This window comes from Callithrix jacchus, chromosome 10 (assembly GCF_049354715.1).
Source record: "Callithrix jacchus isolate 240 chromosome 10, calJac240_pri, whole genome shotgun sequence".
Taxonomy (NCBI): Eukaryota; Metazoa; Chordata; class Mammalia; order Primates; family Cebidae; genus Callithrix; species Callithrix jacchus.
The window spans coordinates 101,420,814-101,444,647 of NC_133511.1; the positions used below are offsets into that span (position 1 = coordinate 101,420,814).

The 23,834-nt window shown below is 42.8% G+C and overlaps 1 protein-coding gene across 11 annotated transcripts in view; it reads left to right on the top strand.

Moving 5' to 3' along the window:
• LDLRAD3 (low density lipoprotein receptor class A domain containing 3) overlaps positions 1-23,834 on the top strand; it is a 294,583-nt gene that overhangs the window by 118,560 nt on the left and 152,189 nt on the right. For all 11 annotated transcript variants that reach the window (XM_035262370.3, XM_078340851.1, XM_009007934.5 and 8 more), the window contains one exon: positions 19,181-19,306. In XM_035262370.3, the coding sequence (XP_035118261.1) occupies positions 19,181-19,306 (126 nt within the window). The remainder of the gene's footprint in view (positions 1-19,180; positions 19,307-23,834) is intronic.

Sequence of the window (23,834 nt, forward strand, 5' to 3'; positions counted from 1 at the left end):
AACAGACCGATACATTGACCCACTAAAACTAGCTTTATATAGTAAGGAAGAAATGTAACAGTGTGTAAGGAAACAGGAACTAGGGAAGGGCACGGAAGCAATTATGATGAATAGAGAGTCTCTTCATTTCATTGTCTCGATGTGGTGATCTGGTGAATTTCAGTTCTTTTATACTTTTTTGAGAGGTCTGAAAGTCCTTCCCTGAGAAAGGAACTCAGATAAAACAAAATGTGAAGTTCAAACTTTAAGACCCCTTTCTATGTTTATCCAAAATATTATATATGGGATTATTGGGTTGGTTTCATTTTGACGGACTTTCTTGTCAATTGTTGGATGTTTAGCCGCATTCCTGCCAGTAGGTCATCCACACCGCCCCCTCCCCACCACATCCCCCAGTATTGCCTAATTTTGCCTGGGGAGGAATTTGGCTAATTTAGGACTTTCCTGGAAAAGAGCAACTGTTTCATTTTGGATGCCACCAGTTTTCTTAGATCTTAGAATTTACCAGAAAGTTTTGCTCTTTATTTGGTTATGTTCAGAGAGCTGTGTAATTTATTGCTACAATCTAATTTTAGGACATTTAATCACCCCAAGAAGAAACCATAGACCCATTAGCAGTTATTCACCATTCTTCCCTCTCCTAGTCCCTGGAAACCACGAATCTACCTTTTGTCTCTACAAATTTGCCTATGCTGGACATTTCATACAGTGGAATCATATAATATGTGGCCTTTTGTGTCTAGCTTCTTCCACTTAGCATAATGTTTTCAAGGTTCATCTGTGTTATATCATGTATCAGTACTTCATTGCTTGTTATTACAAATAATATTCCACTATATATAATATAGGAGTCCAGTTTCATTCTTTTGCATGTGAATTTCCAGTTGTTTCAGCCATTTGTTGAAAAGACTATCCAGTGAATTTTCTTGGCACTCTTGTAAAAAATCAATTGACTAGAAAAGTAAAGGTTTATTTCTAGACACTCAATTTTATTTCATTAATCCATATGTTTACCCTTATGCCAATAACCACAGTGTCTTGATTACTGTAGCTTTGTGTAGTACATTTTTAAGTTGAGAAGTGTTAATCCTCTAATTTTGTCGTTCTTTTTCAGTATGGTTTCAGCTATTCAGAGTCCCTTGAATTTCCATATGAATTTATGATCAGCTTGTCCATTTCTGCCAAGAAGCTAGCTGAGATTTTAGTATAGGGGTTCCATAGACTCTGTGGATCAATTTGGGGAGTATTGCCATCTTAACCAATTTTAAGCCTTTCAGTTCTTGAACATGGGATGGCTTTGTGTTTACTTATGTCTTCTTTAATTTATTGCAGTGATGTGTTGTAGTTTTCAGTGTACAAGTCCTACACTTCTTTTGTTAAAAATTATTCCTAAGTATTTTATTTTCTTTGATACTATTGGAAATGGAATTGTTTTCTTTTTCTTTTTTTGAGATGGAGTTTTGCTCTTGTTACCCAGGCTGGAGTGCAATGGCATGATCTCAGCTCACCGCAACCTCCGCCTCCTGGGTTCAGGCATTTCTCCTGCCTCAACCTCCCGAGTAGCTGGGACTACAGGCATGCACCACCATGCCCAGCTAATTTTTTGTATTTTTAGTAGAGACGGGGTTTCACCATGTTGACCAGGATGGTCTCGATCTCTTGATCTCGTGATCCACCCGCCTCGGCCTCCCAAAGTGCTGGGATTACAGGCTTGAGCCACCACGCCCAGCCTGGAATTGTTTTCATAATTTCATATTTGGATTGTTAATTGCTAGTGTATAGAAATACAATTGACTTTGGTATATGCATCTTGTCTCTTGGAACCTTGCTAAATTTGTTTGTTCTAATAGTTTTGTTTTTTGTTTTTGAGATGGGATCTGCTCTGTTCCCCATGCTAGAGTGCAGAAGTGTGGTGGTGTATCACAGCTCACTGCAGTCCTGACCTCCCAGGCTCAAGTGATCCTCCTGTCTCAGCCTGCCAAATAGCTGGACTACAGGATGCAGGCCACCACACCTGGCTAATTAAAAAAAAGATTTTTTTTTTTTTTTTTGTAGAGATGGGGTTTCGCCATGTTACCCAGGCTAGTCTTCAACTCCTGGCCTCAAGTGATCTGCACTTCTTAGCCTCTCAAAGTGCTGGGATTTACAGGCATGAGCTACCACTCTCAGCTAGTCCTAATAGTTTTTTTGTGCGTGTGAGTTTGGAATCTTTCTTGTTTTTTATTATAGGCATTTACAGCTATAACTTTCACTCTCAGCCTTGCTTTGGTTTGTTGTGTTTTTGTTTTCATTCATCTCAAAGTGTTTTTTAATTTTATTTTTGTTTTCTTCTTTTGACCCATTGGTTATTTAGGAGTGTGTTATTTAATTTCCACATATTTGTGAGTATCACAAATTTCTGTTGTTGATTTCTAATTTCATTCCATTGTGGTTGGTGAACATATGTTATATGATTTTATTCCTTTGAACTGTATTGAGGTTTGTTTTATGTCCTAACATTTGGTCTGTCCTGGAGAATGTTTCCTGTATACTTGAAAAGAATGTGTTCTGTGCTTGTTAGATAGTGTGTCCTGTAGATATCTATTAGGTCCACTTCGTGGTGTTTTATTGAAAATGGGATATTGAAGTTTCTAACTATTATTGTTTAACTGACTGTTTATCCTTTTAATTCTGTCAGTTTTTGCTTCATGTATATTGGGGCTCCGATTTTAGCCACATGTAATTATGTCTTCCTGATAAAAGATATATTGACTATTTTATCATACAAGTTTTACTTTGTCTCTAGGAACTTTTTTTGGTCTCAAATTCAATTTTGTCTGATATTAGCGTAGCCACTTACACTCTCTTGATTTCAAGTAGTTTTTTTTTTTTTTAAACCTCCCAGGCTATTCTAATAGGCAGCCAGGATTGAGAGTCACTGCTTTTATAGGATAAGCTAGAAGCTGACGATCAGTATTTTGTTGTTAAAGTTAGCTTGTAGCTATCAAGAGATCATAGCCATGGGATTTTCTAATTCCTGTGACTGATGTAGAAGGCATCATAGAAATTTCAGGATGCCTTGGTGAAATCTTTCCTAGAGCAAGATTTGTGGTGCATTAATGTACTATTTGTCTAAAAGAGTTGTTTTCAAGTTACATCATGACACAGAGAATGTTTTCTTGTGCTGCCTGTGGGAGCAGACTGAAGGAGCCTCCTTCCCTCACTGCCCTGTTGATACACTTAACCCCGATGTCTCTGAATGGAATTCCTGGGTTCCTGCGGATGTTACAGTGGTTTAATCCTCACGTCGTAGGTGCTTATCTCTGCCCTTTGCAGGTGTTTTAAGGAGATAAAACCTGAGTTTTAGGGTTCTGCTGTTCATGTGGATTGTATTGGGCGGGCCAAATAATCCTTTCAGAGATGCCTCTAGAGAGCATCAGAAATGAGCTTCTTTTTGGTGTCTGAAGGCCAAGAATATGCTGCGGAAGCGAGGATATTTGAAGAAGAAAAACCTCAAAGTTTGCCAGGAGCCAGGGGGATGGGAGGCAGTGGAGGCTCTCAAAAGTAAACCCTTCTTCTTTTGGCAAACCCTCTTTGCCCAAGTGAGATGGAAAAGGATCTAGAATAGAGTCCTCTTTGAGTTTATGGAAACTTGAAAACTGTCTCTGATTCTCACATTCCTCATTCATTTTCTTTCTGTTTTTCACTTTCTTTCTACCACTTGTTAGGAGTCATCCCTTGGATAGTACCTTTCATGCAGTTGGATGATGCCTTTACTGAAATACTTTTTTTTTAAGGTGGAAACTATTCTGTTCTGCCTGAGTCTCTGTGCCCACATCTGGTCTTAATCCCAGGGACTTGGATACACTGTCAGGAAGTTTTTCCACCAAGTGGTGAAAAGCCTCCAGAGGCTCAGTTACCTAACTCACATTTATTTATTTATTATCTTTTTAGATCTTTTCCCATCCCTTAAGATTTGTCTATAGAAGCAGCAGTTGGGAATGTCTTAGTTTCCTGCTTATAAATTCTCGAGAATTTTCATTCCAGTATATATGCACACGAAAACATCTTTATCCACATATGTATGTGCATTACAAATAGCCAAAATAAATAACCTTTAAAAACCCCTTTAGATTGTAATTTCCTAATCCTGACCTTCCTTGGTGGTTTTGCCTTTTTTCTCTCTGTCATTCTTTATAAAAAAACTACTTTAAAGGTCAATGATAGCCACTTTAAATTCTGTTATGGTTTATAGTGTCTTTCCTCCTAAAAGCACAATGAATCTTATGGACTTATCTCTCTTCTGCTCCCTCGGGGCTTTTGGGAGGATAAGGAGATTTCCTTGACTTCTAATAGCCTCATAATACCTTTGTGAGTTCATAAAAAATGTTTCTTCATAAAAACAAATCTGATACATCACTTTTATTTAGAAAGATGTCCGCTGGCTTCCAGGATAATTCCAGACTCCTGTCTGCCTCGCTCCCAGACTCGTCTCCTGCTGCATAGCCCATGCCCCAGGTTCCCTAACTTCTCCCAGATTTCTGTACAAGCCATAACATGATTCAACTCTGAGCTTTAGTTCATGCCATTCCTCGTGCCTGGTGTGTCCTTCCCTCTTTTTTTCACTGATACACTCCTGATAATCTTTCATACCCAACTGAAGTAGCACAACTTTATGAAGTACTCCCTGGCTCCCCCAGGCTGAGTGAGTCCCACTCTCTCTGAGTTCCTTTTGTATTCTGGCCATTTCCCACATGTTAATTAAGCATCCACTGCTGGGCAGAAAGTGTCTGAAAATAAGAGCAATAATAAATGGGAATAGTGATAATAGCTAATACTGCATAATAATGCTGGATAATCTATAACACTCAGTACTACATACTATATTTTATAATACTATATTTTATAGTGAAATATCAAATAATAACTAAGATATATATAACAATAGCAAATACACTATTAACTATCATAGCTAATACTGTGTTCCAGAAAAAGTGCTAAGTAATTATTATATTGTCTTATTTAACCTCCAGAATGACTGAGTGAGGTTGGTAGTATTCATATCTCCATTTCCTGATAAGGAAATTGAGGCACAAAGAGGCTCACTGACTTACCATAAATCATAAATCATATGGCCAATAAGTGGTAGAGACAACATTTGAACCCAGGCAGGCTGATATCTAACTGCTTAACTGTTGTAATTAACTTTTTTACTTTTTGAGAGAGGATCATGCTCTGTCACCTAGGCTGGAGTGCAGTGGTACAATCTTGGCTCACTGCAGCCTCCACCTCCTGGGCTGAAGCAATCCTCCCACCTCAGTCTCCAGAGTAGCTGGGACTATAGGCATGTGCCTGGCTAATTTTTCTTTTCTTTTCTTTTTTTTTAAAGAAGAAAAGAAAGAGAAAAAAAGGAGTGAAGGAGAGGAAGAAAGAGGAAGAAAAAGAGAGAGAGAGAACAGGAATATTGCTTTATTCTAAAAATGGGTATTAATAATGACCAATCAATGTTTTGTGTATTTAAAGTGGAGAATGTATATTTTATGTATTTAAAATATGCCTGGCTAATTTTTTTTGTGCTTTTTGTGGAGACAAGATTTCACCATGTTGCCCAGGCTGATCTTGAACTCTTGAGTTCAAGCGATCTACCCGTCTTGGCCTCCCAAAGTGCTGGGACTGCGGGTGTGAGCCACCACACCTAGCCATAATTAACTGTTGAAAGGCAAATGTTGATATGGCTTATGTAGTGCTTGCCACATCTCATGGCAATCATCTGTTTATTGTCTCTTTTTCTTTCTCTTTCTGTTGGCCAGGTGTTTTTTTTTTTTTTTTTTTTTTTTTTAAGCCAGGGGCTTCTTGCTAGCAGAAATTGTTCTGTTCTCTTTGCAACCCCTTACACTTGGTCCTGTGTGTGGCATAAAGCGAGTTTGAGAATTAATGTTGGTGGAATGAATAACTGAAAGAGCAAAGCCTTAGACTGTCTAAACATTACATTGATTTCCGCCTCATTTTTCTCAGGACCAGCCATCTATGTGAAAAGCAATTTGTAGAACCATGAACCATGTTAGGGAGGGGAGGGCATTGCTGAATCTCTATCAGACAGCAAGCATTTTGCTGTATTCTGTACATGCAAAAATCTCATTTTATTTTCACAACAGCTGAGGAGTTCTATATCATCTTTATCCTCCCTTTACAGATGGGGACACTGAGGCTGAGGGAAGTTAAGTGATTCATCCAAGATCTCGGTGATTACGTGGTGGAACTGAGGCGAAAGCCTGGATGATTCTTAACCCTAAGTCCTTCTGACCCCTTAACCCCACGCTGTAGGCCTCCTCAGTATAAAAGAGAAGAGATTTGGAAAGAATTTTCTTCGAGAGAATCTTCTGGCAAAGGTGTTTCAACTGGATGTCTTCTTTCCATATTTATATTCCAGTTAGTGTATGGTCTGTTGCTCTTTCAGTCCCCAGTGTGTCTGTCTGAAACAGCCAATATGTTATTTTAGGAAGAAATAATACATTGCAATATCTGATCAATAAAACTTGGAGTCTACTCCAGTAGTCATGTGGAGCTGAACTGTTAAAACGAGCAAAGGGTTTTTTGCTCCACCCATCATTTTCACAAAGGCTTGAAATCCAGGAGTGAGTTTGCTTTCTGGGCTGTTCATCATCTGTCTTGGGACCACAATAAAAGAGCTCCTCGCTTTAACCCCCAGATTTCTTAAAGAATCCAGGCAGATTACTTTTTTAAAGTCAGTTATTTTTACAAGGCTTTCTTTGCTTTCTTATCCCCAACCATGAAGTCATTTGAAAAGGAATCACAGTTTGACCTTTTACAAAATGAGCCAGAGGACTGAGTCTATTAATAGTAGCAACTTCAGATCGACTGCTTTTTGTAGTTTGTAACTGACCATGGCCACAAGTGGGTATTCACTTTGGGGAGCTGTGCATGTTGATTGAAATTACACTTTGATTCTTTTCTATGGTATACTTTTGTGCAGCACTTGTCATTCTCACATCTTTACAGCAAGCCGGATTGTAACTGGTTTATAGCACAGATTTTATGAAAAATAAGGCTTTTAATGTTTTCAATTAATGAAAGATGCCAGGTACTTTTACTGATACGAGAAGCATGTTCACACTGACCTCCTTTCAGTTCCTCCTTTACCGCACTGTTCTGCCTCCAGGCCTTTCCAGAGGCGGCTTCCTCTGGGAACATTTTTCATTCCACAATTCCACAAACACTAAGATTTCAAATGTGGCCTAGCCGTCTTCTGTGTATTCTCATTCTTCGCAGGTGCAACACAGAGTTTGTGAATTAATATTAGTGAATGAAAGACGGAATGAGTGAGGCCTCACGCTGTAAATGTTACGTTGCTTTCCCACCTAGACTGTGGTGGACCTCAGCTGAAACCGACCTTCCCCTGAGAAGCTGGTGCTGATGCCGGCCTCCGCCCTAGTTTGAGATGAAGCATCCAATAGCTCCCCCATCAGGGCACTGCTTGCATTGCATGTAGAGCCTCCTTTACCTGTTACTGTCTTCCACTGTCTGTTAGAGAGAGCCTGTCAGCTTCATCTTTGAATTCCCACACAACTGACTCAGCACCTGACAGATAGTAGGATGCTTAGGAATATTTTACTTATTGCCTCTTTAACCCAGTTTTCTATTGGCACCAGTAAAGGGTAAATCTTTACAAAGTGGACAGAACTGAGTAAATTTCAAAGCTCTTAAAAGGGCCTTTTTGCTTGGACAATAATCATTAAAAAAAATTTTTTTTTTTTTTAAATTTTAGACAGAATCCTGCTCTGTTACCTAGACTGGAGTGCAGTGATGCGATCTCAGCTCACTGCAACCTCCGCCTCCCTGGTTCCAGCCTCCTGCCTCAGCCTCCCTAGTAGCTGGGATTACAGGCATCTGCCACCACACTTAGCTAATTTTTGTATTTTTAGTGGAGAAGGAGCTTCGCCATATTGACTACACTGGTCTCAAATTTCTGACCTCAAGTGATCTGCCCACGTCAGCCTCCTAAAGTGCTGGGATTACAGGCATGAGCCACTGCGCCGAGCCGACATCACCCATGTGTATGTGAGCCCACAGCTTTTGTGTGTGAAGCAGAATTTGTATCTTGCACACAGATGGGGTAGAAGAGAGCAGTGTTGAAATGGGGAAAAATCATAAAGAGGCCAGTTGCAAAAATCATGGCAACTCCTCTATCTGGAATGTAAGTATTAGACTTGACTTGAAGGAGGAATGGCCAGAATAGGTCCCACATAGGCTCTGTAGCCATGATTCTTAGAGTGGCAACAACATCGGGAAGAAAGGAATGATGAGATCATTTGCTCTGTGGGTAAAAGAAAAAGGTAGAATTGGTCAGAGTAGGACGTTCACATTTTAGTGCCCATTGGAATCCTTAGTGTGCTTAGGAAAAAGGCAAATTCTCCTAGGGGAGAGACTCTGGAACCTGCATGTTCACAGGTATCCCTGGGGATCCTGCTGCGGGTGGATCTGTGTGACACTGCCCCAGAGGATGGGGAATCCTGGAGAAATATTGGCAAGTAGGACAGTCCTAGGAGCAAGAACCTGCCTTGCCCTTTGTCAGGGTCCTTAGTCAAAGGAGACCATGAAGCCCAGAAAACTCAATTTGAGGAGCATCTCGCAGAAGGGGGATGCTGCATTTTTTTAATTATTTTTGCAACCCAGGAAAACCAATTCCAGCAAAGATTGGTACCCTACACCCGGTGCAAATTTGAAATGATAAAAAGAAGAGTCATGGTTTCCTTGACCAGACAGGAATGTCCCCTACTTTGCAGAGTAATGAAATACGCAGATGTTAAAATGAAAAGAGACAGAGATGGATGGAGAAGAATAGAGCGCAGCAGCAGTTAAGGAGCGACTTAACAAAAATGCAGAGGAACTGTGGGATGCTCTCAGCCTTTGTGCTTCTAGGAACGTCATTGCCAACCTGAGAGACAATCCTGAGCTGGAGGCTTTTCTCATACCCATCTGTGGCCATTTCCTTAGGGAGGAGGCAGTCATCAGTCAAAAGGATATACCTTTTAACTAGGTATAACTAGCAGTTATACCTACATTCAGGATATAATCTACAAGTGAGAAAAATAATATATGCATTTGGCTGTGCATTGTTTGTTGAAAACACCCCAAATGTCCATCAGTAATGGGACTTATGTATACATAGACACAATAAGGTTACCCTTAGCCATCAAAAATGATGATGTGTACCAGTAGTTATTGACATGAAAGGATGTTACATTATGTTATGCAACAAAAAACAGGGTTCAGAGTAGCATGTATTTTAAGGGTGCATTTAAGTAAAATTGCATGCATTTCTGCCTATTAATTCAGTCTGTATTTATTGAGTAGCCTGAGTGCCTGGCACTTCTTTGGGCATTGGAAATATATAGTGGCCCTTTGCTGTTGGAAGTGTGGTGCCTGGAGCCAGCAGCATCGTCTGGGTGCTTATTAGGAATGCAGAATCCTAGACTCTATCCCAGACCCGCTGCATTTTAACAGGGTCCTGGGACAATCCATTTGCACACACTAGTTTTTGAGATCATGCTGTAAACTATGCATGTTTGAGACCATGCATGTTTACTAAAATGCCCACAGTTTACTTCCCCACATTGTGGCAATTTCTTAAAAATTTTACATCTGCCTTTGTATGTTTCTCCACGCTTTGACTTTTTCACAGTGAGCTCTGTCTTGTGTTTAAATCAAGGGCAGTGATATTGTGGAACCGGTCCTTGTTTGTTGGGCTCTCTCAGCCACATACCCTCAGGATCCTGGGGGCAGGAGTGGGAGGTGAGAAGGGGGTGAAGGTGAGTATCTGTTGCTTATTTGACCAAACAAAGGTCTAGAAGACAGACCCTGGAGACCCACAGCCATAGAAGGAGCTGTTGCCATAGCCTGAGAGATGCAGCAGGTCTGATTAGCTGACTTCATGGCTGTTCTGGTGGAGCAGAGAGGCTTCTATATTGCAGCCTCTCTCCATCTCTGTTGTGCAAGATTGCTGCCTGGGAAGAGTCTGGGGAGGCAGCCAGAGACAGCAAACCCATGTTGCGGTTTCCATCATCCTCCAGCACCTTGAGCAGCCCTGTGCCCTTCCTGGGCAGATTGAGAGCCACAGGCGTGATGTCTGGGGAAGAGCCTTCTATACAAGGCCTGGAACATTCTGTTACTTTGGGAGAGGGGCTTTTTTTCTTGGAAATCTCTCCTGTATCTGTCCCAGATGAGAGGTTTGATCAGGTATGGCCCTAGGGTACCCTGCCTAAAGTGTAGTATAGTTAAAAGAGGCTGGACTCAAGAGCAGGAGAACTGGACTATAGACCAGTTCAACCCTAGATACAGCTATGTGACTCTGGGCAAGTCCAGTTGCCTCTTCTGGCCTCGGTTTTCTCATCTGCGGAATGTGAGAATTAGTTACTGAGTTAACCTGTGTGGACTGCCTGCGTGCTCCAGTTGTTACGAGTCTTTATCTTTAGGATATCACAGCCTGAAGACACTGGCACTCCTCCTTGCCCCCTCTAGTTCTAACATGGACCCCAAATATTGGTCCCAGGACTGTCTCTGATCTATGAACTGGTTGTCACTGGCCCCTGGTGAATTGGGAAAAATAAGGACAGTCTACTAGACATGTAGCTGTAAAGTTTCTACCCTTTCAGGGTAGAGGGTTTTTTATTCTGAGACTGTGCCTTCCTGCATTTTGGATGCTAAGGCATATTTAGGGCAGTAGCGAGTGGAGGTCCTTGCAGGTGTTTCTGTGAGTCTTTACCGGTAAAATTAAAAGTTGACAATTGTGTTAGTCTTTCTTCCACTCTCATCTAGTTTTTTATTTTTTATTTTACTGGTCTGTGAATTCCAGGACTGTGAGAAGTAGGCTCTAAAAAGTCAGAGGAGGACTCAGATCAGGAAATAAACCCAACCCCCAGGATAGCCTTGGTCCCCATCTTGCTGCTAATGAAAGCTGCTGCTTTAAAAAGTTTGTGGACCGGATCCTTGAAAAGTGGTGAATTCAAGTATTCAATGGAATAGTCACCCTGGCAGTCAGGGGGATTTTAAAGACAGGCAGGGTCAGTCTTTCGCCTTCTGCCAGACACTGCTGGGTTCCATGAGGAAATCTCCCCTTTGTGGAAATGGGGGGTGAGAGAGGGACAGTTGGGGCCTTGCCCAGGACCCCCTTTCCCCAAAGCCCTGTAGCAAGCCATGCAGGCAGGGAGCAGCTGACAGCTGTTGTCTGGGACAAGCTTCTCTCTGCCCCTGCCAGGCACTCGGCCGGTTGCCTGTGATCTGCTTTGCAGGCGTGTGATGATGCATATGTAAATCATAACAGGACAGGCTCCCCTGACATAAACAGCGACTCAGCATGGCCGACCAGGCAGGAGGTCTCATTAGTAATTCCTGAAAAGGGTGCAAGGGCAGGGCCAAAGAGCTGGTTAATTGAATGACAGCTAATTCATTTATTATTATTCATATTTTCACTCTTTTCTGTTTCTCCCGTAAAACCTAGTCCTCTAGAGCTGGGCTGGTCCCTAGAGAAATCTAAGGGGGCAGCAGAGCAACTGTGCCCAGGGAAAGGTTTGAGCCTTGACTCTGTTTATATTAGCAGTGTCAAGTTACTTCACTCCCGGACCTCAGTTTTCTTATCTATAAAATGCTTTTGTGTGTATGTGAGAACTTAAAGAAAAAGATACCTGTGAAACAGAGTGCAATGCTTAGCTCATACAAGCATTCAGGAAATGCTAGCCATGTTCTCCAGCCTCACCCTTTCCTTTTATAGGTTCATTTGAACATTATGCAAATATTTATGAGGCACATGGTGTAGATTGTACCTTCAGCTCCTTTAAAAATGGTGAATGAGGCTGGGAGTGGTGGCACATACCTGTAATCCCAGCTCTTTGGGAGGCCGAGGAGGGTGGATCACAAAGTCAGGAGTTCAAGACCAGCCTGGCAAACATAGTCAAACCCTGTCTCTACTAAATATACAAAAATTAGCCAGTTGTGGTAGTACGCACCTGTAGTGCAGCTACTCGGGAAGCTGAGGCAGGAGAATCACTTGAACGTGGGAGGCAGAGGTTGCAGTGAACCGAGACCATGCCATTGCACTGCAGCCTAAGTGTCAAAGTGAGACTCTGTCTCAAATAAAAATAAAAATGGTGAATGAAAGTGTGCAAATGAGTGTATGTCCTCGGAGGCAGGAAGGTAGGGGCATTAGCCAAACAGCTTAATACAAAACTGGTGAGATCAGGTAGTGTTAGGTCCTGTGAAGGGAAAGAAAAGAAGGGTGAGGGTTAGAGTGACTACAGGTGGGAACTGAGGTTCCAGACAGTGCAGTGATTCAAGAGACTGAGTAAGATGGAGGAGTGAGCCACGCTGAGCCCTGGGAAAAAGACATTCCAGGCAGCAGAACAGAGAGTGCAAAGGCCCTCCTGGGGTGGGAATATGCTGTCTGGGCCTGAGGAGGAACAAGGAGGCCTGTGTATTTAGATTTCCAAGATGGGAAGATCTTTGTGGCCTTTATGAGAAAGTGTGGAATTGGAACGCAGCATGATGACTCTAGGTTTTATTCTAAAGTAATGGGAAGGCAGTGACGTTGTTAGTGGAGGATGATGTGCTCAGGCTTTTGAGGAAACACTCTCAGCATGGTTGCAAAGCCTATAAGCATTCTTACAGGTAACCAGAACAAGACTGGCTGATCAAGGACTGTGTGCGTGTGTATGTGTAAAAAGCTTGAACCTGTTTGGAAGGACACAGTGGCTGGAGAGCTGGCAAAGGGGCAGATTTGACCCTGGAAAATGGAACTCCTTTGCTTTTCTGTTACTGTAGACTTTCCCCAGCAGAAGCCAAAATGCCCATCTGCACAGAAAAAGCATTAACACAGCAGGCCTCACTGCTGCGCTTTGAAAAGTCTGCTTGCAACATTGGCCCTTGGCTGGCATCTGGGAACCTAAATTTCAGTAGGTTTCCCATTACCCAACTGTTAATGGCAGCTCACTGGGCCTAAACTGGCTATGCAGAGAGTGTAGTTGATGCTGCTTTTCTGCTGGGAGTCTAGTAATTTGGTGTACCAAGAATACTTAGGTGACCAGCCCCTAATAAAAACCCTGGGCACTGAGCCTCTAACGAGCTGCCCTGGTAGATGACATTTCACACATGTTGTCAACAACTTGTTGCTGGAGGAATGAAGCACATCCTGTGTGTCTACACTGGAAGAGTACTGTGAAAGCTTGAGCCTGGTTTCCTGTGACTTCATTTCATAGACCTTTTCCTTTGGCCTTTTTATCCTTTCACTGTAAGAAATCTTAGCTTTGATTTTATGCTGAGTCCTGGGAGTTACCCTAGTGAATCATTGAATCTGGGCGGGCTTGGAGACCCCAACACAGCATCTTATATGAAGGGACTATAATGTTGATGTGTCTCATTACTGATGATGTTGACCATAGTCACTTGGTTCAGGTGGTATCTACCAGGTTTCTCCACTATCAAGTTACTGTTTTTCTCTTTGTATTTAATAACATTTTGGGGAAGATACTTTGAGACTGTGCGTATCGTGTTTGTCCTCAAGCATTTATTTTCTAATTTTAGCATCCATTGGCAGACCTTGCCTGTAACAGTTATTACAACAGTGTTTGCTTAGCGGTGACTTTGTGTCTCCCATACCTCTTTTACATTTATTAATGAGAAGTCTTCAATAAGGAAGAACTTTCCTTTCTCCCCTGTTTACTTATTTATTCAGCAATTTTTGGCATCAGTCTCAGGTACTAGGTCTTTATTTTATTGGCCTCAGATATTTATTTTATTTTCTGTGTCAGAATCTGATACTGTTGTTGATTTTGTTGCTTGGATTGTTCTAGATTCAGCTATTGGGAACTTCAGGTTAACTTCTGTGTCCTTTCGACATGCTTCTATGATATTTTGATACTTATTTACTTTGTTTTGACACTTCTGGCAACAGAATTTACTCCGGGTTCATCTTGTATATTCTCCCTGGAATCAACCACTTCTCCAAGGAGGCTGGTTCTCTTCATTGGTTAATGATATTTAGAAACCAGGATCTGGGTACTAGGTGTGATTATTGCTGTTGAGGTGTACTGCTTCTAGCTTCTCTCAGCAGACAGAGTTAGGAACTGTATGTATGTGCACTATCCCATACATACACACAAGTCAATATTTACTTTTGTCTGTCTGTCTGTCCATCCATCCATGCTGTCTGATTTTTAAAGACAGACTGAATTTTGAATTCATACTGGTGCCTCCAATTCCTTCAAATTTCCATTGGAAAATGTGGTTCGGTTTCCAATGAACCAGTGCCTTAGGGTTCATTTTATCCTTCCCACTTTCTTTGTTTGCAACTTCTTTCTCTGACAGAAATCTTGTTCTCATTATTTACAATATATTTACATATTTGTTCAACCCTAGTGCACCTAGAAGATAGTTTCAGAATTGCTAACCCATACCTTTGGGAGAAACAAATACAACTAGTGTAGAGATTGTAGTTTTTTTTTCTTTAGCTCTATGGAATCTAGTCAAATAATGTTTTCCTTAGTTACAGGCTGGTTCTTTTCTTCCCCACCCCCTTCAGTGCGGTGGTGTTATTTACCTGTAATACAGCTATGTTTACTTGTTATTGTTTATATTTCATTTTGCATTTTCCCCACATGTGATTGATTTTAAGTGTTTATTTTGGGGGTAGTATTATATAAGATACTACCATGGTTCTAAGATATACACTGCTCTGACTATATTTACACAAGTACATGTTGAGTCGGATAGATATACTCAGAGAAATGTGCAACCGTCTCATCCTGTTATCTTGTCTGATATCAGTTCCCTATGTTACTTCATTCCTTTCCCACTCACCCACTATAGATAACCAGTCTCTTTAGTTTGTAGTTTATCCTCCTGTATTTCTTGTGTACAGATAAGCCAATACATGTATATTTTCTTATACTCCCTTCTTTTCTTATATGGAGGGCAGCAAAGTACTGCTATAGGATCTTTGGGGTGTCACTTTGCCAGCTGGAGATTTCTGTGGCCAATGGCATCTTTGCCCAAGTTTGGCTCTTGCCTACTGGGCTCCTCTGCCCTCTTGGCCTGGCAGGCTGCGCTTGGCTTCTGCTACTGGATGAGATCTCACACCTGCCAAGGGTGAGCCAGGTGCAAAGCAGCCAGGGTTGTATGAGTGAGTGTGGAGTTCAGCCACTGCACAGCCAGGAATGCCAGCTCTGGTGGGGTGGCAGCTTTAGGCACTAGCATGGGTGCCAACTCCCCGCAAGGCTGTGGTTGGACCAAGCGTACCATATGCGGCTTCCACAGCTGACACTGGGTGGGGAGCATGGTGTATCACCTGGAAGCTTGGAGATGCTAGGAACTGCAGAGCCCTAAACAGGGTATCACAACCCTGGCTTGGGGTGCTTCTAGGTCTGGGCTCCCCGAAGGGCCACAGCTCTTCTCTCCTCTTGTTTCTTGCAGCATGGTGGGCAAACAGCATGTTTCGGCCCTGTTTGTGTTACAGCTCTTTTAGCCCTGCCATTCAGCAGGTCCCTAGTTCTTGTCCTGTATCCAGGAAGAATGAGGAACGCAGACAAGTAGAGGGTGGGCAAGACAAAGAGGAACCTTATTGAGTAATAGAAGAGCTCAGAGGATACCCACAGTGGGCAGCTCCTCTCTGTAGCCAGGGTGTCCTGATGAGTGTTCAGCTCTCAGCAGAGAGGGTAGCTCCTCTCTGTAGCTTGTCCCATTGTCTCCTCAAGTCTGGCTGAGTCCAGGGCTTTCATGGGCCTCAGAGGGGTGGAAATATATGCCAATTGATCCATGGGCAGGCCTAGAAAAGTTCCCACTCCTGTCTGTGGGACATATAGCCTGGTCCCCAGGCTTCAGGCCTTCCCTGGCTTGAAGATTGGGCTTCACCAAGGGACCTGCCCCTTCTGCCTAGAAGCCTGTCCGCTTCCTTCTGCCTTTCATGGTGCCCAAGTTTGTGTCAAGGGGCACCTGCAGGGCAGTGCCGAGCTGCCCTCAGCACCCACTTGGTCTTCCTCCCATGCTCGTTTTCACCCAGAGTCTGGAGGTGGCTGAGATGGCAGGAGGCTGGCTTGTCAATGTAGCCCCGAGCATGCACACATCTGGCCAGGTTACAACAGTGCCCGGCTTGGCCTCAGCTTTGCTCCATGATCTGAGTGGGTACTGACAGCAGGGAGAGGCCAGGCAGCTGGAGCAGACACCTCTGAGCCTGTAGGAGTAACAGGGGAGCCTTCCTGGGCTCCCTGAGAGTGCAGAGATGTCTGGGTCTGGGGCTGTAATTTGGGTGGCTGCAGCTATGCCCAGAAGGGTGAGGCACTCCTGGCTGCTCCAGGCTCTGGTGACACCGTGGAGCATGGCACTGCCCTGGGCCCAGACCTGTCTCAGTGTGCCTCTCTGCCTGCCCCATCATAGTGGCTCCCAGGGCAGCAGGCGGCAGCCCCGGGCAACCCCGTGCAAATGAACCTGAGCTTCCAGGGCCAGCCCTAGGCAAGTCCCGGCTACGCCTTCAGCTCACAGACCCCTGGGATACAGTGGGGAGCGAGGTTGAGACTGTGTCAGAGGCTTCAGGCCTGGGAGCAAGTGGTTGGCTACCTTGGGTACGCAGGGCACACGGGACCTACTGCTGCCACTGCTGCTCCCATAGCCACTCCTGCTGCCACCACTCGTACCTCCTCGCTGCAGCTGGCATGATGGCAGCGGCCACTCTGGAAAGCCTGCTGCTGCCATCACTACTATAGATACTCTTTTGTACTTTAGGTTTTTGACTTACCAGTATGTCCTGGAAATCACTTCATATCAGTTTATAGGGATCTTTCATAATAGGCTTTTAAAATGTGGTCATTAGAAAAACATTTGTCGCAGCCCAAGGATCAGTTTTTAAATTCTCCTAACTTAGTGGTGATGATGATGATGATGATGACAAATAGCAGAAGCATTACCATTAATTGAGCACCTACTATATGCCATGCTCTATACTAAGTGTTTTGTATAGATTATCTCACTTAATTCTTACTAGAGCCCGAGGAAGTAGATGTTATCTCCAATTTACTGATAAGTGTTGTGGCTGCAACTGGTTCGGGCTGATGTCGTGAGCGGTAAGAGTTTACCAAGACAGTCATAGGTAAAGAAAGGCAGATTTGTTAGTAAAAGTACAAAAATATGTTGCCTGGGTGCAACAGGCAGCACAGAAGAGAAGGGGCTGTCTGCACAGACACGGGCTGGAGGAGGTTTTATAGGGTCGTGCTAGAGGGGCGTCCTTGTGGAACAAGGTATTTAATGAAAGGATGTTATGCCAGTGGGTTTGTGATTAGTCATTTCTTGGAACATTTGTTCTCCCCCACCTGGGCCCTCTTACTTGTTGCTTACTTATCAGGATGCCGCAATGAGGAAACTGAAGTCCAGCAAAATTTAGAAACCTGCCCAAAGTCATAAAAAATAGAGTTGGAATTTGAACCCAGGACTGTCCTGAGTTTGTGCTTTGAGAAGAGTACACCAGTACCATGACAGAAGTTCAGAGTGAAACAAAGCCACGTGGGTTTTTAACACCTGGTACATTTCGGGCCTTAAAACTTTGACAATTGTTGAGTTGGATGTTGCCAAAGTCAGCATGTTACAGATAGTAAGAACATGGAGGTAATTTATTGCCTGTTTGTTCCAAAGAAATGGCCGTTCCTTCTTGGAGGACCACGGGTCCTGCCTCAAAGACGGGAAACAAGAGGGATGCTACATAGGGCCTGCTACCTAGGATGTAGCAATAGATCTCACTATACACCTCCTAATCGCAAGCAAGAGCACCAGAACCATTAACGGGAGAGTACATTACCCTACAGGGCTGTTTGGTTTAGCAGGACACTCAATCAAGCCCAGGTTACAGCAGTTTCTGCTAAAACTGTTTGTACAGCATGAATGGAAGAAGAATTTCTTTGGAACAGGAGTCTGGTTTCTGTTGTGAAAAGTGACAGCCTCTGGCAGAGAGAGAGGCAATGCTGTTGAGTTGGTTGAGAGCAGGGCTTCTGGAATCTGCATCCCTGGGGCCTCATCCGAATCTTGATTTTCCAGCTGTGTGACCTTGGGCAAGTCACTTCATCTCTCAAAGCGCATTTATGAAGTGCTGATAAGAACCATACTCATTTATGTTTGGAGCTCCCAAGACCACCCCAGGTTCAGCGATTCACCAGGAGGATTCACAGGACTCAGTATATGTTCATACTCATGGCTATGATTAATTACAGCAAAGGGATACAAAGCAAAATCAACACAGGTAAAAGACAATGGAATGAAGTCCAGAGGTAAGCAGGTTCAGGCATCCAAGAACCCTCTTCCAGTTGAGTCCAAAGGATGAACTTCATTTCTCCAGCAATGAGTTGTAACGATCCATGTGGAATGATATCTACCAGGGACACTCACGAGAGACTCAGTATCCAGAATTTTTATCCGGGGCTAACCACATAGGCACCCTTTGCTCAGCATGTACCAAAATTACAGACTCCCAGAAGGAAGGAAAGCAGGGGTGTAAGTTGTACTGTTTGCATAAACAGTTTAGGCACCGTGAGCCACTCTCGTTAGGGTGGTGCAGAGTCTCCCAAAATCCAAGTTCCCAGACTCCAGCCAAGCAAGAGCCAACCTTGCAAGCAGGTCTTTGTAAGCACAGCAGTTTCAGTTCTGTTTTGTTACCTCTTTTCTGCCTATCATCCCATTGGGCAGTTCCTGGGTAGATTAAATGAGACGAGCCATGCAAAGCACTCAGCACACTGCCTAGGACGGTGAATACTTAGCTAAATGTTGATTACAGCTCCTTTGACATTCAGGGAATAAATTTTGATTGGTGCTTCAGCAGCTTCATTTACTCATCATCCATTCACTTACCTGTTCTTTGTTCATGGCTTTGTTCAGTACATTTTGATTGGCACTTGCTGGGTTGCAGGGGCTGTGTTAGCCTCCTGGGTACTTTTGAAGCAGTAACATTAGCCATTCCCTCTCTAGAGGATGCTGCACGTGGGTGTCCAATCTGGCTGGGTGTTTGAGGTGGGTGGTGGTAATGAGAAGAAACCTTCAGGGACTTTAAGGTAAATCTTAAATGGACTCATTTTCACATTCAGTGTCAGTGGGATAAGTATGCAGTCATCTGAGAGCATCTCCTGATGTCTTGCTGTTTGTCTTTTTCTTCCTGCAGCCAAGGCTAAGTCGAAATGTGGCCCGACCTTCTTCCCCTGCGCCAGCGGCATCCACTGCATCATTGGTCGCTTCCGGTGCAATGGGTTTGAGGACTGTCCCGATGGCAGTGATGAAGAGAACTGCAGTAAGTGCCGCACACTTGGACACTGTGATCCCTTGTTCTTTCTGGCCAGCCATACTATTTGTCCACGTTGGTCACCTTTATCATGTGCTTCTTGTACCTAGAGACTCAGTCATTCTCTTCTGCTACTCAGATTCTGTTCTTTCCCACTTCTTTCTTGTGCAAATCTGTAAATGTTCAGCCTAACGCTTGCTTTATTTTCAGTTCTGACAATAGCCCTCCAAATGTGGACGTATTATCCGTAATTAACAGATGAGAAATTTCAAGTTAGAGGAGCATATTAACTCATCCAGGGTTACATAGCTCATAAGTAGCAGAGCCATTTCTAGGTTCATTCAAGCCCTCATCTGACTGATACAACACTTCATGTTTATACGCTTGCTTTTTTTTTTTAAAACTTTGAATGCTTTTCTTTAAAAAGTTGGTTGGGTGTGGTGGCTCTCACCTGTAATCCCAGCACTTTGGGAGGCTGAGGCGGGAAGATCACTTGAGTCAGGAGTTTGCAACCAGCACTGAGCAACATGGTAAAACCCCATCTCTACAAAACATAAAAAAATTAGGTGACCATTGGTGGTGCATGCCTGTAGTCCCAGCTACTCAGGAAGGTAAGGTGGGAGGATTGCTTGAGCCCAGGAGGTCAAGGCTGCAGTGAGCTGAGATGGCACCACTGCACTCTAGCCTGGGCAACAGAGCTAGACCCTGTCTCAAAAAAAGTTGTTTATATGTTGGTTGTATGCATACTATAAAAATGTATTCTTGAAAAAACAATTCAAGTAGCATAGATGAAGTTAATGGCCTCCTCGACTGTAACCACCTTGATTTCTTTTACCTACTGTATAATATTCCCCTGGCATCAGCACATGTGCATGTGGGCATGTGTGTGTGCACACACACACACATGCACACACATATGCGCATGCACAGACACACAGACCTGTTCACTCCCCATCACCTTGCATCTTAGCAGTCTTGCTACTGCATTTAACTACTCCTTGGCTTGGATACATGCAGATCCTTCCTTTTAGCATCCTGGTGTCCACAACGACTTTGCATATAGCAGCCTCAGTGACCTTCAGACCTTTCTTATCTGCCTTTAATGCTGTCCAAGCTCTCTCAGCAAATTGCTTCATACCTGCCACTGATCACTCTGGTCATTGTTTATTCTTCTTTCCCATCCCTCAAAATGTTTAGACTACTTGAGACTTGATAACTATCATTGACTCTGAACAAACTGACACATTTATTTTCTCTGGATACGCATATATGTTTGCGTGTGTGTGTGTGTGTGTGTGTGTGTGTGTGTATGTAAAGACTTTATGTTTTAGAGCAGTTGGAGTTTACAGCAAAACTGAGAGGAAGCTACGGAGATTTTCCGTATCCTCTGCCCCAACACGTGCACAGCTTCTCCCATGATCAACATCCTGGCCAGCATGATACAATCGTTACAATCAAACCTGTGTTAACATATCATTATCACTCCAAGTCCATAGTTTACACTAGGGTTCACTCTTGGTGTTGAACATTCTATGGATCTTGATAAATATAGCATGACGTGTAGCCACCATTATAGCATCATGTAGAATAGTTTCACTGCCCTAAACATTTTCTGTTCTCGTCCTGTTCATCCCTTTTTGTACCCCCACCACATATTTTAATAAGTGTTTTTCTTCTGATTATTGTGAAGAACTTGTAAAATATAAACAAGTATAAACAAGAAAGCAAAACTGCCCATATCCCCTAAGTTAGAATGAGACACTATTAATATTTATGCCATTTTACGCCAGTTCTCTCTTGTCCTCCCCTCTCCTCCCCTCCCTCTCTCTCCCACTCCTTGTCTTCTCTCTCTACTTCTCTCCTCCTCCCTCTCTTCCATCTGACCACTTTCCTCCCCACCTTTCTCTCACTCCTTCTCCCCTTCTCTACACACACACACACACACACACACACATACACACACACACACACAGCCCCCTTCTCTAAGCACAGTGTACTTACTTGCAATGTCCTGTATATTGTGACCATTTTCACATTATTAATTTTTTCCAAACATAAGTTTTAGTGACTTCAGTGATTCTTTTGATAGATTATTTTCTTCCCCTTACCTCATTGGCTCAATTTTAAGTCTCTGATGAGGAGGACATCTGTCTGCTACGTCATTTATGCCTTTCTAGGGAGCAGTCCTGGCTATCTCTTCTCAGCAGGGGCACAGGAAGTTGATAACTTTCCCCTGTACTTTGTCCTGTTGTCTTATTTCATCTTCTGGGCCTCAAGTGTCAGGAATCTGGCATAGCCAGCAGATGATTGTGTAGCTAGCAGGGTGATGGACATGCTCCCCAGCGGGGAGGATGAGTACCACTAAGGGGATAGGGGTATGACTGGGAGAAATGACTTTGGAGCCAGACTCTGGGCTTGGATTTGTGCTGTGCCCTAATGAAGCATGGGTTGGACATGCCACATTATCTCTTGCATAGTGGTTTCCTGGTCTCCACACTGGGATGCTGAGAGCCTTCTTCCCAGGAGTGCTGGAGAATTAGATGAAATAGTAACTGAAAAGTGCTCGGTATAGTGGCTGGCACAGAGTAATTGATTTTTTAAAATTAGCGGTTTCAAACGAAGACCATAGTTACTAGGCTGATACCTTTGACTTTGGACTTACAAAAATATACTTCTTTTGTATTTTAGTTGGACTTACTAAAACACTCCTTTAGTAAGTATCAGCTTGATCTCTGCTTCCTCCTGTCCATGGGATTAAATTATACACACATACACACAAACATACACCCCAAAAAATGCAATGGCAATAAAATGCAAGTATGACACATTGTAGTAAAAGCATTCTAAATGATTATGTCATCCTATATATTCCCTGCCATACTTAAAGACCCTGTATGACTTAAATGTTTGCACATTGGTCTTTAATTTTCTCTTCTTGAGACAGGGTCTTTGCTCTGTCACCCAGGCTGGAGTGCAGTGATGCCTCACAGCTCACTCTGGCCTAAACCTTCTGGGCTCAAGTGATCCTCCCACCTCAGCCTCCTGAGTAGCTGGGATCACAGGTGTGTGTTGCCACACCCTTAATTTAAAAAAAATTATTTCTTGCAGAGATGGTCTTTTGCCCTGTTGCCCAGGCTGGTCTTGAGCTCCTGGACTCAAACAATCCTCCCACCTTGGGTTCCCAAAGTGCTGGGATTATAGGCATGAGCCACCATGACTGGCCTGGTCTTTAATTTTCTAAATGGGTAAATTATACCCATTCCAAACTATGCCAGTCAGGATTAAGCCAGAATCTTCCTCTGACATAGCTACCATTTAAAAATAGTGATTCTGAAGCTAGACGAGGGGGCATCCACCATAGCCCTAGCTACTCGAGAGAGTGAGAGGGGAGGATTGCTTAAGCCCAGGAGTTCAAGGTCAGCCTGGGTAACATAGCAAGACCCCATCTCTAAAAAAATAAATAAGCAAATACAATTTTTTTAAAATTAGAAAAATAGTCATTCTAGCTCACTATTTTGAAAACTGGTAAATAAAAATATGAGTCAAACATTTATCCCCTCTTTCCTATGTGAATTATACTTCAGAGTAATCAAATAGCTGATTTTAAAAGATTATTTTTATTGAAGAATACCAGCTAATAGAAGAATAAAGAAATGAGAGTATCTCCGTTTTGTAGCTCCTAATGAAGAGTGGATCTAGGTAATGATCATCAATGACTGCTTAAAACTATTAGGTAAAAAATTGATGGGGCCTTCATAATGGATAGATGAGGCTAAAAACTCTTGAATCTTCTAGTCAGTCTTTTCACAGACAGCTTTGATCAGTATGGAGTCACTTCAAGTAGAATGTATTAACAGAAACCTTGCCACTCTAGGTCACTTTATAGTATAGTTGTCTTATATAGTGCATCTGTTACATTAGCCACCCACAAGACAATGTTTTAATTTTCGTTTTAAATATTTAAACATATTTTGAAGAGTTCCAAAAGCATAGAGTATTGTATTTACCCAGCTGCTCACCATTTGATCACTCTTTCTTCATTTCTGATATTGCCAAAGTCTCCTTCTAGTATCATTTTCATCCTCTGTGAAGAACTCTCTTTAGCAATTCTTCTAAAGTTGGCAACAAATTATCTTAGCTTGCCTTTGTCTCAGAATATCTTTATTTTACTTTCATTCCTAAAGGATATTTTTGCCGCATATAGAATTCTAGGCTGACAGTTCTTTTCTCTAAGCACTTTAAGTATGCCATTCCATCTGGCTTCTACGATTTCTGAAGAGAAATTTGCAGTCATTCAAGTTGTTTCCCCATACATTGTGCATCGTTTCTCTTTAGCTACTTTGAAGTTTTTTTGTTTTTTTCTTTTTTTGTGTTCAGTTTTCAGCAGTTAGATCATAGTGTGTCCGGGTATAGATTTCTTTGAGTTTATCCTATTAGGGTTCTCTGAGCTATTCGAATCTGTAGGTTTTTATCTTTTGCCATACATGTTCAGCCATTATTTCTTCAAATATTTTTAAAGTACTATACTTTCTCCTCT